Source organism: Talaromyces stipitatus, genomic scaffold, assembly GCF_000003125.1.
Source record: "Talaromyces stipitatus ATCC 10500 scf_1105507295523 genomic scaffold, whole genome shotgun sequence".
Lineage (NCBI taxonomy): Eukaryota > Fungi > Ascomycota > Eurotiomycetes > Eurotiales > Trichocomaceae > Talaromyces > Talaromyces stipitatus.
In genome coordinates, this window is record NW_002990113.1 from 3716194 (window position 1) to 3728051 (window position 11858).

General features: G+C 47.3%; 6 protein-coding genes across 6 annotated transcripts, besides 2 other annotated features; 3 read left to right on the forward strand and 3 right to left on the reverse strand.

Moving 5' to 3' along the window:
- Positions 1 to 18: 18 nt before the first annotated feature.
- Positions 19 to 1126, reverse strand: TSTA_073000 (uncharacterized protein). The gene is made up of 2 exons (XM_002341256.1): positions 577 to 1126; positions 19 to 509 (listed from the first exon to the last, which is right to left on the reverse strand). The coding sequence occupies exons 1-2, from the start codon at positions 1064 to 1066 to the stop codon at positions 238 to 240; spliced, it is 762 nt and encodes a 253-aa protein (XP_002341297.1). The 5' UTR covers positions 1067 to 1126; the 3' UTR covers positions 19 to 237.
- Positions 1127 to 1283: 157 nt separating this feature from the next.
- On the reverse strand, positions 1284 to 3013 carry TSTA_073010 (cytochrome P450, putative; the record flags this gene model as incomplete). Its single annotated transcript, XM_002341257.1, has 3 exons — positions 1284 to 2094; positions 2153 to 2709; positions 2812 to 3013. The coding sequence occupies 3 exons, from the start codon at positions 3011 to 3013 to the stop codon at positions 1291 to 1293; spliced, it is 1563 nt and encodes a 520-aa protein (XP_002341298.1). The 3' UTR covers positions 1284 to 1290.
- Positions 3014 to 3535: 522 nt separating this feature from the next.
- Positions 3536 to 3556: a sequence feature (AT_rich).
- Positions 3557 to 3807: 251 nt separating this feature from the next.
- Positions 3808 to 4999, forward strand: TSTA_073020 (uncharacterized protein; the record flags this gene model as incomplete). Its single annotated transcript, XM_002341258.1, has 2 exons — positions 3808 to 4905; positions 4966 to 4999. The coding sequence occupies exons 1-2, from the start codon at positions 3827 to 3829 to the stop codon at positions 4997 to 4999; spliced, it is 1113 nt and encodes a 370-aa protein (XP_002341299.1). The 5' UTR covers positions 3808 to 3826.
- Positions 5000 to 5091: 92 nt separating this feature from the next.
- Positions 5092 to 6476, reverse strand: TSTA_073030 (cAMP-dependent protein kinase regulatory subunit PkaR; the record flags this gene model as incomplete). Its single annotated transcript, XM_002341259.1, has 2 exons — positions 5092 to 5183; positions 5258 to 6476. The coding sequence occupies 2 exons, from the start codon at positions 6474 to 6476 to the stop codon at positions 5092 to 5094; spliced, it is 1311 nt and encodes a 436-aa protein (XP_002341300.1).
- Positions 6477 to 7762: 1286 nt separating this feature from the next.
- TSTA_073040 (uncharacterized protein) lies at positions 7763 to 9668 on the forward strand (the record flags this gene model as incomplete). Its single annotated transcript, XM_002341260.1, has 3 exons — positions 7763 to 7785; positions 7939 to 8074; positions 8430 to 9668. 3 exons carry the CDS (start codon positions 7763 to 7765, stop codon positions 9666 to 9668), a joined length of 1398 nt encoding a protein of 465 aa, XP_002341301.1.
- A 1084-nt stretch (positions 9669 to 10752) lies between these two features.
- Positions 10753 to 10784: a sequence feature (AT_rich).
- A 94-nt stretch (positions 10785 to 10878) lies between these two features.
- TSTA_073050 (uncharacterized protein) lies at positions 10879 to 11729 on the forward strand. Its single transcript, XM_002341261.1, has 3 exons — positions 10879 to 11225; positions 11276 to 11371; positions 11425 to 11729. The coding sequence occupies exons 1-3, from the start codon at positions 11017 to 11019 to the stop codon at positions 11429 to 11431; spliced, it is 312 nt and encodes a 103-aa protein (XP_002341302.1). The 5' UTR covers positions 10879 to 11016; the 3' UTR covers positions 11432 to 11729.
- The last annotated feature ends 129 nt before the right edge of the window (positions 11730 to 11858 follow it).

Sequence of the window (11858 nt, forward strand, 5' to 3'; positions counted from 1 at the left end):
GCGGGTCTCTTTTTTTTTGCTCAATTTGAGGCTTCTGATTGGTCAATCTGCAGTTCTGATCCAGTAAAACTCCATGCCCAGTCTCTTGATTGGTACTAGCGTTGAATATTTTAACTAGTTTTTGACCAATAGCAATTCAGTTTTGAGCACGTAGTGGAGATCAAAATGTGGGGATAATTGAATCCTACAGGCAACCCGATGAATAAGATTGTCTATACAGATACAACATGTATAGAGCTATCGCACTACCAAATCACTCCGTATAACCCACTTCTCCCCCTTCCGAACCTCCTTTCCCTCGTGTAAAAGACAATGCTCTCCATGCCGGTGCAAAAGCGCCATTCCGACCTCAGGAGTCACAGATATCGGCGCAGAGCCATCTTCAGGATAGAAGACTGTTTCTCCTCCTTCGGTCGTGGTGAGATATATCAGTAGAGTCCATGTTGTGCGTGCCGGGACTGGTTTGTTGGGTGTGTGGTCAGGGAATTGGAGTGTATTGGATTCGTCGTCTGCCTTGTTAGTCTTTCCAACCATTCAAGTAATAGCAAGCAAGTAGAGCAGGTGAGGGAGACGTACAGTGCTGCGCAAAAAACTGCCCCGGCGTATACCGATATATCCTAATATTCGGATTCAATCCTAATACCCTTCCACCCCAAATCCGCTCATTCTCCTCTTCTTCCTCTTCAACACCACGCTCATCTATCCCCCTCCTCTCATAGACAACATCCCTCAAACAAGTCCCCCTCCACAACATCTCCGCGAACCCAGCATCCTGAACCTGAAACCGATCATTCACCCTAACCGCATGATCCTTACTCTTCGGCTTCAGCGGTGTCGTCACCAAATCAATTGCCGATGAAGAGCTGGTGAAAAACGAAACGTATGACTTACACAAGCTGGCTGTGAAGAAATTGCGGATTATGTAGATTTGATTTGTGAGCAATGGTTCGATATAGAGGTCTGTGGAGGGGACTAATGGGCGGAGAGGGGGCCAGTCTGGTGGGGTTGGTTGTGGTTTGGGTTGTGTGGAGGATGGTTTTTTCTTGGGAGGTTTTGCAGGTGGCATGTTTTCATACCGCTTAGGTATAAGGGGGTGGTCGTTTGCTTGGTGACAAGTATTTCGAGGTTGCAGTGTGTTGGAAGAAGCTCCCGCAGTGACGGAAGATGCCTAGGCATACAGCCTCCACCAATGGATTCTCTAGCTTTGAACTTCATTTTCATACTCAACAAAAAAGCATTTATGCATATAAATTCTATCAAGTCGTATATATCATCATATATCATTAAACATCAACGCACAACGACCCTAACGCCTTTACTATCCTTCGGCCCAAACGGCGCAAAATAATCATGCACAATACTGACATCCCTCCCCGACGTACCAAACAACTCCATATGTCTTCCAAATCGTCGAAACAGATTCCCCGTCATAAGCGTAAGTTCTTCTTTGGCTAATTCAATACCCAGACAACCCCTCGTGCCTTTACCAAACGGTACGAAGCATTTTTCCATTTGTCGGAGATGGGGTTCGGGGGAATCGATCCAGCGTTCGGGTCGGAAGGTGCGAGGGTCCGGAAAAATGTCGCTGTTTAGATGCATGTCGATTATGGACATTGACAGGACGGTTCCAGGTGGGAAGGTGTATGTCTTTGGTGGTGTTGATTCTGAGGGGGACGGTGTTGCGTAGGTCATTGGTGCGATAGGGTTGATGCGAGGGAGACGTCCGACGACTCCCATTCCCAGACGGAGGGCTTCCCTGATACATGCCTGTAAATATGGGAGTTTCTCCAGAGTTCTAGAGTCGAGCAAATCGGATGATTGCGATTTGGGTGATGCTTCTTCCAGCTCTGTCATCAGTTTGTCTAGTATTGATTTGTTGGATAGTACGTGATAGACAAAATTTGATAAGGTGTTGCCGGTTGTCTCGGTGCCGGCACCGAGAAGAGCCTGTGTCTCTGCCATCATCCGTGGTAGAGTCTTTTCTTCAGGTCCGATCACGTCGGATGTATATATGGCATCCAAGACAGTAGGTAACGACTTTTCAGGTGGATTTCCCTTTGTGGCTATAACGGTTTGTGCTTGTTTAAGCAGACTCTATACGCATATTAGCATATTAATATTGCAAAATCAATCAGCCACGAGCAGAACATACAGCTTGATTATCCAACACCGCAATCTGAGCCCCCGTCGGATCCATCATGGATATCAACCAGCGCGGCATGGCGCCCAAGATGGGAAACACAACCGGAAAATGTCTATGCCAGAGCATAATCTCAGAAAAATCTCTCAGAACTTGATTGAATGTCGCCGAGAAATCCGGCGTACTCAAAAAGTCTCTCGTATGCGGGGCAGCATAATCCGAAATCACATCTGTCGCAAAGCAGCGAAATGCATGCGATATAGGCAGAACCGCAAAGTCCCCGCTACGAAGACATTGACGACCTTCCTCCACGCGATCGAGTAATTTCTGTACTCGAGCGAGCACTTTGGGCTCTAAGCGGGCGACGTTGGCGGCCGAAAAGAATTTGGCCATGGCCGCGCGACGGCGGCGGTGAAGGTCCCATGGACCAGTGCCGACGGTACCTCTATTATCGCCAAAGGCGCGATAGAACCAGGCATCCTTGTCGATTTTGTTGTTGGTATAGATAGTATCCCAGTAGGATGGGTCTTGGATGTGGACTTCCCAGGGATTGATGCGTACGATGGGGCCTGTCAATGTCAATGTCTAGTCTTAAGCACAAGAACCAATCGAATTCAAGAACGATAAGTAAATAAATGGGGCGAAAAAGGGGGGAAAAAGAAAAAACAGACCATATTTTTGGTGCATTTGCCCAATTTTGAACAAATAGTGGCCCTGCTGCACACAGTCCCAGTAAAACTCATACCAAGCGGTAATGGCCGCAATTTTGGGGCCGGGAATCCCTGCCAGCGGGCTGAAGAATAGTCGATAGATAGCGAGGGCGGTGCATATGGAGATGCCGATACTAACGGCGAGAAGGAAGATCATGTTCATCCGTCGGCTAGTATGTCTCCTAGTGTATGTATCCTGAATCTCGTATCTCTTAGTATATACTCCACTCCGCAGCTACTACTCAGGATACTGAGGACAAAAGATCAGACCGACAAGCTGGGGATCAGGCAATTTATTCATGAAGTTAGAGAGGAGTGGAGCAACGATAGAAACAGACGAATCCATCATTGATGCTGTGGATACGTCCGGAAGTATGCGATGTTTATTTAACTCCTATGTACAGACAGGACGAGATCAAAGCGAGGCGGTCCGCACATGTCGGATAATGAGATATTTGCGGTGCACAATGTGCAACCTTGCAGCTAGTGAGCCACATGGTGTGTAGAATAATTCATGCAGAAACTCCCAAAGGGTGTGAATAGTTCATTTTGGCGGAGTAACGAGGATGGTCAGCTTCTTCAGGGTACGGCCACATGAAGGAACTAGCTCAGCACTGACTCAAGCCGCAAGTTCCAATCCGATCAATCCAATCCCCGGGTTTTATCTTCGTCGCTGCTATTCGTCTATATTTTAATTTATTATTTTCCGAGATGGACTGGATTCCGTCATACGTTACGGGGAATTGATCATATCCACTCTGTCGCAAACTTGAGTCTATACATACAGATACCTTTGACAACGATCCAATCCCTGCATGGGTAGCTGATGGCGATAGCTCAAGCCCTGACACAATCCGAGGTTGTGGATGCTGTACGATGGTTGATCTATTTTTGAGACTTTCATTTATATCGTCTCCGAATCTCAACGCATTCATTATTTTGTTCCTATTTTCAACTGAAGGGGACTACATATACAATGGCTCAATATACATGGCGACATGCTAGCAATAGCAACCCGGACAATCCAATACCCACCGATCATCCTTTCAATAACGTCAACAACAACGAACCCCTCCTTGTAGACACCACCACCATCGCTCCAACAGGCTATTTTTATCATCGCGACGACAACGACGACAACGACTCCGCGCTAGGCGACGACAAAGCCAGCTCGACGACCTCCCTCAACGAAAGTATCTTCAACTACCAATACGAAAACGGGCGCCGATACCATGCGTTTCGCGCCGGCGCATACCCTCTACCAAACGACGAGATGGAGCAGGATCGCATGGATATGCAACACCATATTTATTTGTTGCTGTTCGGGGGCGAATTATATCGTGCGCCGATCGGTAGGAATGGACAGAGCGACATAGGGAAAGCATTAGATATCGGTTGTGGGACGGGGTTATGGGCCATTGATTTCGCGGATTCGCATCCAGAGACGCAGGTCATTGCGACTGATTTATCCTATATTCAACCAACCTGGGTGCCCCCCAATTTGAGGTTTGAAATCGACGACGCGGAATCAGAATGGCATTTCCATGAAGAAAATATCAAGTTTGATTATATTCATATCCGGAGTATGGCAGGAAGTATAGCCGACTGGCCGCGATTACTTCAAAGAGCATACGACCATCTCTCTCCGGGGGGATGGATAGAATTAACCGAATTCGAAACCTGGGCTTCTACAGACGATAATAGTCTGCCCCTCAATTCGGCATATCACCAATACCAAGTCCTGCTGTGTGAAGCGGCAGCCTCATTCGGCAAGGAAATGAACATAGCGCCTCATATACACCAACTGATCCTCAATGCGGGATTTGTTCATGTGCACAAAGAAGTTCAAAAATGTCCGTTATCGCCCTGGCCGAAGGATAGAAGACTAAAAGAGTTGGCCATGTATATGAATCTGCAGATGATGGAGTCGATTGAACCGTATGGATTGGCGTTGTTTTCGAGAGTGCTCAAATGGGATACGCCGAGGATATATGCGTTGTTGGATGGGGTGAGGATGGATTTGAGGAATTTGAATTATCATATGTATTCCAGGGTGTATGTCTTTATTCTCGCTCCCCCCCCTTTTTTTGGATGTTTGGATGCTGACGTGTATAGGCATTGTGTATATGGACAGAAGCCGTATAATTGATTCGATATATCATGAGAATACCATCCGGCAGGGATAATATCTGCTGCTGCACCCCCCGGGGGGGGGGACTGTACCATACGAGAGAGTCGACACTAAGCGTCGACAAGATGGAGATCCCCAGGAGGGATAAGGACAAATATACCCATAGCGCAATCAATTGAATAAATACTACATAACCATTCAACTATCGTTTAAACAAGTAATAGTAAAGAACGTCATGAACCACAAAACAGACAAAGCAGAAACAAAACTAGGTACTAGTAGTAGGTGTCCCAGCAGGATCAACATCATACTCCGTCCTCCGCATAATCTGCTCCACAGGACCCAACAACCTCTTGAACCCATCCCGTCCCAACCTGGCCACTTTTACATCCGTCTTCGCAATCACACTCGCAGCCCGCGGCTTTTCATCTAGAAGGGCCAATTCACCGAAATAACCTCCTCGCGAATACTCTTTAACAGTTGTTCCGGCCTTGACGGCTTCGGCTTCACCAGACTCCAACAAATAGAAAGAATCGCCTGGATCACCTTCGCGGATGATTGTTGAGCCCGCGGCGTATTTGATTGTGTCCAGTGCATCGGCAATCTTGGACCGTTCGTAGGGTTTCAACGACGAGAGTAAGGGGACTTCCTCCAGGAACGCTTCGTACATACGTCGTCGCTGGAATGCAGAATCCATCAGGATGCGTCGAAAGGTTATACGATCCAATGCCCACAATGTCGACTTGGGGTCTAGAGAGACTATGGTTGCCGCTCGGGGCGCATTGTACATCAATGCCAACTCCCCAAAGGAACCTCCAGGTCCTATACTTCCAACCTGAGTACCGAGTCCATCTGGACCCGGTTGGGCGGCTCCGGACGGGTTGATAAATACTCCAAAGGTACCTTCTTCAACAATATAAAAGTAATCACCTGCATCTCCCTGAGTAATAACTTTGATTCCCTTGGCGGGGATGGGTTTTTCGACCAATGCATCCAATACAGTCTTGAGATGTTCGTCATCCAGATGAGAGAACAAGAAATTCCCGCTAACAGCCTTCTTTAATCGCGATAACTGTTCGTCGGTCTTGGGATGGAAAGGCGGTGTCCAACTATCCGCTCCAGACGAGGTAGGATTCAAGGACTCGGCGGACACGGATGTACGTCGACCCATGGCATAGTTATTCGGCATACCCTGACCGGGACCACCAGCATTAGACAGAGCAGCGCTGAGATCGGCGGAACTGAGTCCTTCTCCACTGTCTTGATAAGCACTTGCAAATATATTTCTGTTTATTTGGGTGTTGTTATTATTTTCGTCCTCGTCTTCATCGGGTCCGGCCTCGCTCGAAAAGGGACTTTGTGAGGTCGTATGTGAGCGTCGGAAACTGGGATCCGTCGGTGAAGTTACATCGTATTCTTCCTCTTCGGATATCTTTGCAAAGGACGAGCCGGGACCAAAGGGATTCGAGGATGGCAGGCTGGAACTGGAGGCCATTGTGGCCGGTGATGCAGTCGTATTGCTGGTGACGTAGTTGACCTCCAATGGGTTGACTTAATGCACTCAATGGGACGAGCGAGTAGGGCGAGTCGAGAATATTCAATTTAATTTTGCAGGAGAATGTTGAGGGATTTGTTCCGAATAATCGAGGGGTATTCGTCCTCCTCATCCACTGACAATCAATTGCGGGGTGGGTAGACCAGACAGTTGAGAGAGCGGAGATGGGGAAAAAGAAAAGAAATTGACGTTAAATAACGGAGAGAACAAGACCAGACGAGGCGTCTGGGGTAAGTCACTCGGTAGTTTTGCAGATACTTTATTCAACTTGGATGGAAGAATCGGCAGAAGAACCTTGGAAGGTCACAGCAGAGACGCGTGATCTGCTGCAGAACTGCACGGGCAAGGTGGGGGAAAGGACAGGACCTTCTTGCTGAGGGCGAGTTTCAGGTCGTCTTTCTGCGATCCCTGCACCACAGAAACGATTCTACTGGTACAGTCAGAACATGCAAGGGTCTCTGCAAGCCATATTAACTAGACGTTGAGGCAAGTTGGCAGAGGAGGATGATGTGAGGGTTGCGAAGACGTCCGGGATGCGGGGCATTCTATGTCTCCATTTGATTCATACCTGGCAGTGCATTCACCATGGCTGCGAACTATTCTGAGCATACTAAGTAACTACAGTCTCTAGCCTGGATGTACGCTGGACTAGATTCGTTATACATGGCGAAACAGATTGATCTTATCATATCCTTCTAGAACATCACGAGATCTTCCCTACGTTGGGGGTGGCGATGATACCCTAGTTCTACAGGGCTGCGGCGGTCACGTTACTTGTTCTCGTCGTCTTGGTCAATAATAATAGACTACGTCAGAGGCCCAAGCTCCCGCTCGTCGATGCCTGAGGCCACAGCTGAGTCATCCTCAGGCCTCAATTAGTTAACCACTAGTTATCTCCTCAGGCAAAGACGAATAATTGCCACGATTGGTCCACGTCGTCATCCGATTGCCATAATCCCAATTGTAACACTCAAGCCTAGACTCCCAGCCTCAGCTTTTTTTATATCGTTGCTTTTTCTTACCCCACTGAGCGGTGAACTGAACTCATTACCAAGTTACCAACCGCTGAGAAGAGCTTAGTCGCACTTTCAGAGAACTTTCAAGAATCTCTGCCTTTTTTTTCCCCATCTCATCTCGCTGTCCTTTGCTTATTCCTTTCGGGAGGTGGCTGCGAGCGACGGTATCCTGACTCTATATTATTCTACCGCAAATTATCAGACGATAAAATGGGCAGCTATGTGTTCCGATGGTACGTCTCTATCTTCTCCATGAATCGTTGCTTGACTTTAGATTCTACCCGGCGCATTCCTACCGGGCCGCTCGTGCGGACAGGACAGTCCCATCTCGTCTCGTCATGCGATGCCAATTAGCCGTATCAACAGTCGCTAATCAGCTTCTACAGGCCGCGCGAGGCAACCGAAGTCTATGTAACCGGTACTTTCGACGACTGGGGCAAGACGGTGCGATTGGAAAAGAACGGCGATGTCTTTGAGAAGGAGGTCCATCTTCCGACGATAGATGGGAAAATTCAATACAAGGTATGTATGTTATATTGGCCTTTCCTATGCAATATTGGTCCGTTGGCGGGAGGAACAGTGGCGCATACATCTCCGCAAGAACATCTGAACGTTTCTACATATTCAATCGGCCAGTCGGGAATAAAACATCGTGCAGTCGAAATTTTGTCTTTTCTTTAAAGAGAAAAGTCTCGTACGACGAGTTCAGCTCTGACTTGCGGCCGCTGAGGCGTCATGCCGGTGACGTCATGTCACGCTCCAGTCAACCACATTAGTTTAGCGCTTTCTTTCTTTTTGACTTTTAAAATGCCTGTACCCCGCTTGTTTCCTTCTTACCCTTTCATCTTTCACTTCCTTTCAGTTACTGACTTGTCAGTTCGTTGTCGACGGATCTTGGGTCACTGATAGCGACGCTCGTCAAGAGAGCGACGGCCATAATAACATAAACAACGTTCTCTTACCCGAGGACCTGAAATCAGCCGCCAAACCAAATACCGAGGTTGACTCATTGACTGGAGGAAACACTGCTGCTGCTGTCATGGCTGGTGTCGTCCCCGAAGCTACTACTGCCCAATTGGCAGGTGAAGTGCCCAAGGAAAATAATGCTTCATCCGTTCCTGGTGGATTCCCTGAGACACCCGCGACCGAAGCCGCCAATGAGTTATCAGTCAATCCCATCCCTGCTACCAACGGAATCGGAAATCCAGTAAAGCTTACTCCCGGCGAACCTGTCCCTGATCCCAGCACTCTATCCGGCAATACTGTCGAATCGACCGTCAGGACCGACAAGGAAGGCTATGAAGCCGATGCCAGCAATCCAGTTTTTCTCAATAAGGAAGAACAAGCCAAAGCTGATCCGCTTTCAGTCCCTCCTGTGTCAACAGGTGGTCTCATCCCCGAGTCCAGTCTTCCTATGAACCCTCCTGAGACGGCTGAAACCCCTGGTGTGACTATTCAATCTGTACATCCTACCTCAACGACAGCTGCTCTCGCGGCAGAAGTACCACTTGAATCGCAAAAGAACGCTGAAGTCGCCAGCGATGTACCCAAGGTTGTCAAGGAGTCTCTCACCAAGGCCCATGAGGCGCCAGAAGCCGCCGCAAATGCGGAAGCAGTCGAAGAGAAGGCAGAAGTAGAAAAGGAGCTACAGAACAAGGTCGGTCTTGCCGATGCGCCTGCTGTCCCAGCTTCTGATGTTCCGGAAGTCGTAAAGGAGTCTCTTGAAAAGGCGCATCAAGACCCCGAAGCGGCTGCCAGTGAAGCCGCTGTTGAAGAGAAGAAAGAAGTTGAGCAAGAATTGCAACAAAAGGTTCACCCGACTGAACAGGCCGGTGAACCAGCACCGATAACCAGCGCTGCCACCACTGCCACGGCTCCCACCGTCGAGTCGACTGATGTTTCACCTCAAACCTCTCCTCCTGCTACCGCTGCTGCTACCAGCGCACCATCGACGACCACTCAAACCCAACCTACAGTAACCACTGGCGTCGCGTCTGGCACCACAACCGCCGAATCCAAGCCTGTCGCAGGCGCGCCCCAGGATAACTCCAAGGAGAAGAAGAAGAAACATCGCGCCAGTGGATTTTTCCAGAAACTGAAAGAAAAGTTGAAATAGACCATTTTGCCTTGGAACTTTCGAACTTTTTTTCTTCTTTCGTTATACCGGAGCTGCGAAGCAATTTGTCTCTTATTGTCTCAAAAAGACGTTATATAATCCGCGAACGATGCGACGAATGACTGGACTTGTTTGATGTTTTGCGTTTGCTTCGTGTCTACTCATAGGATACCTTGTCTGTTGCTTGCTCTGTTTATTTGGTTTGTTGTGTTTTATTTGCTATTGCACAGAGTTTATACGTTCGCTGTACGGTTTTGTAAGTAGCTTGACTTGTTACTTTGTCATTTAGGAATGCATGTGGTCAATCACTGTACAATGATCGAGTAGCGTAATTGCATAGATTAGGTACACAAACATCCTTCTAAGTTACCTCAAATGGTTAAATGGGTATAGTATTACTTATTTCCCCATTCAACTTCACCGGAAACGCAAGTAAACTGCACTCATCAGCCACAACCCCTGAAGTGTAAGTAGATTGATAGAAACATACTCTTTCCCCGTCTTGGTAGCATTACATCCACAGAATATCGATGCTGGCCAACATATTACCTACATCTGTTAGCCCTTCCGAACGCTTTGCAGAGAGTGATTAGAGACATACACCAGCAACAACACAGGAGAAGAATCCTATCACACGATTAGCACATCCATGGATACGTAGTTTTGTAGGGGTAGGAAGGTACCTAATGTCGGACCAACGACTTTACAGTGACAAGGGTTCTGGTCGGTGCCGCATTGGAAGCAGATTGGGAAGAACGGGAGGCCGACCATTTCGTTTTTCTTTTTTTTAATGCGTCTTTGTATGGATTGAATTGGATGATTGACGGAGTGAGGCATGTAGTTGATATAAGGAAAGATTGTTAGGATTGCATGTTTGAATGTTAGTCATCATGACGATATGATCTGTAACTATGTCTGTTGATATTGTGGCCTGACGATTCAGGTATCGAGTATGTGTTCAACAGGGTTAGGGTAAGTCTATTTTTAGACTGTAGGTCCTGGTATGTTTGGAATGTTTTACTTCGTTCAGTGTTTCTGATAATGGCAAGCATGTATCTGCCATACTACGTATAATTCAAAGTAGAATAATAAAATAGTAAATATTAAAAAATTAATCTCACAAGGCACACACCAGGCGGGAGTTATCGGGGTAGAGCCAATCAGAGGGTTGGATGGGACAGCCAAGATCGATCTCAGCTGATCTTCAAAAGGAGAGACACTCTCGTTTCACACCTCTCTTTTTTTTATCACCATTCCTTTATTTGATATTCCGATCACTATTTCAATCTCTTTTGATCGAGATCGTCGTCTATCCTTCCAACTCTCATCGACAGGCATACTAAACGAAATGGCAAACAGCATCATCCCCCTCATAATCCTCCTCCTCGTCGTCGCCCTCTTCAGCGCAATCGGCTTCGCAGTCTACACCATCGCGCAGGACGTCAGCAGCAATACGCGCGCGAAAATGGAGAAACGGAATATCAGTTTTTCGAAGGAGGGGATGAAGGTTTCGGTGAAGGAGAAGAGGGATGAGGAGTATAAGGATCAGACGCAGAGGTTTGTTTTCGTTCCTTTATATATGAAGGGGGAAGGGCTGACTTGGGTAGTGTACTGGTCAAAGTGTGGAATAATACTTCGTTTCCGGCGTATAAGTCGCGGTTATGGGATAATGGGGCCTCGGGGAAAGAGGATGATGTGAAGCGGTATGCTCTTTCTAACTCGAACAGGAGGAAGTAAGTATGCTGATTGTTCATAGGCGATAACTCTTTTTTCTTCACGGTGTCGATATGAGGATCCGGTATTTGTTTACATGCACCTATATGTATGACTCGATATGAATGATCGATGCTCACTATTTCCGACTACTTATACCACCATCACGATCAGGTGGTCTTTCTTCATTTGGACCAATCTTGAAGACTTCTCTTGTACATTTTCATATTAAAAGGGTATCTTTCTAGGAAAGATATCTCAGTTACTTTCTGAAATTTGTCCATTGCATGGACCTTTCTAACTTGTCTATTATCCAAATTTTAACAAGGTTCAGCCCTAGAGCGCGCGCTATCCGGATGAAGTATCACTCATAAAACTAACAAGTGACGAGACTAAAATCATGCACCGTCGGCTATTTAAATATACGTACGTACACATGCGAGATGTGGCTGACAGCTGAAACCTGAAACTCTACAC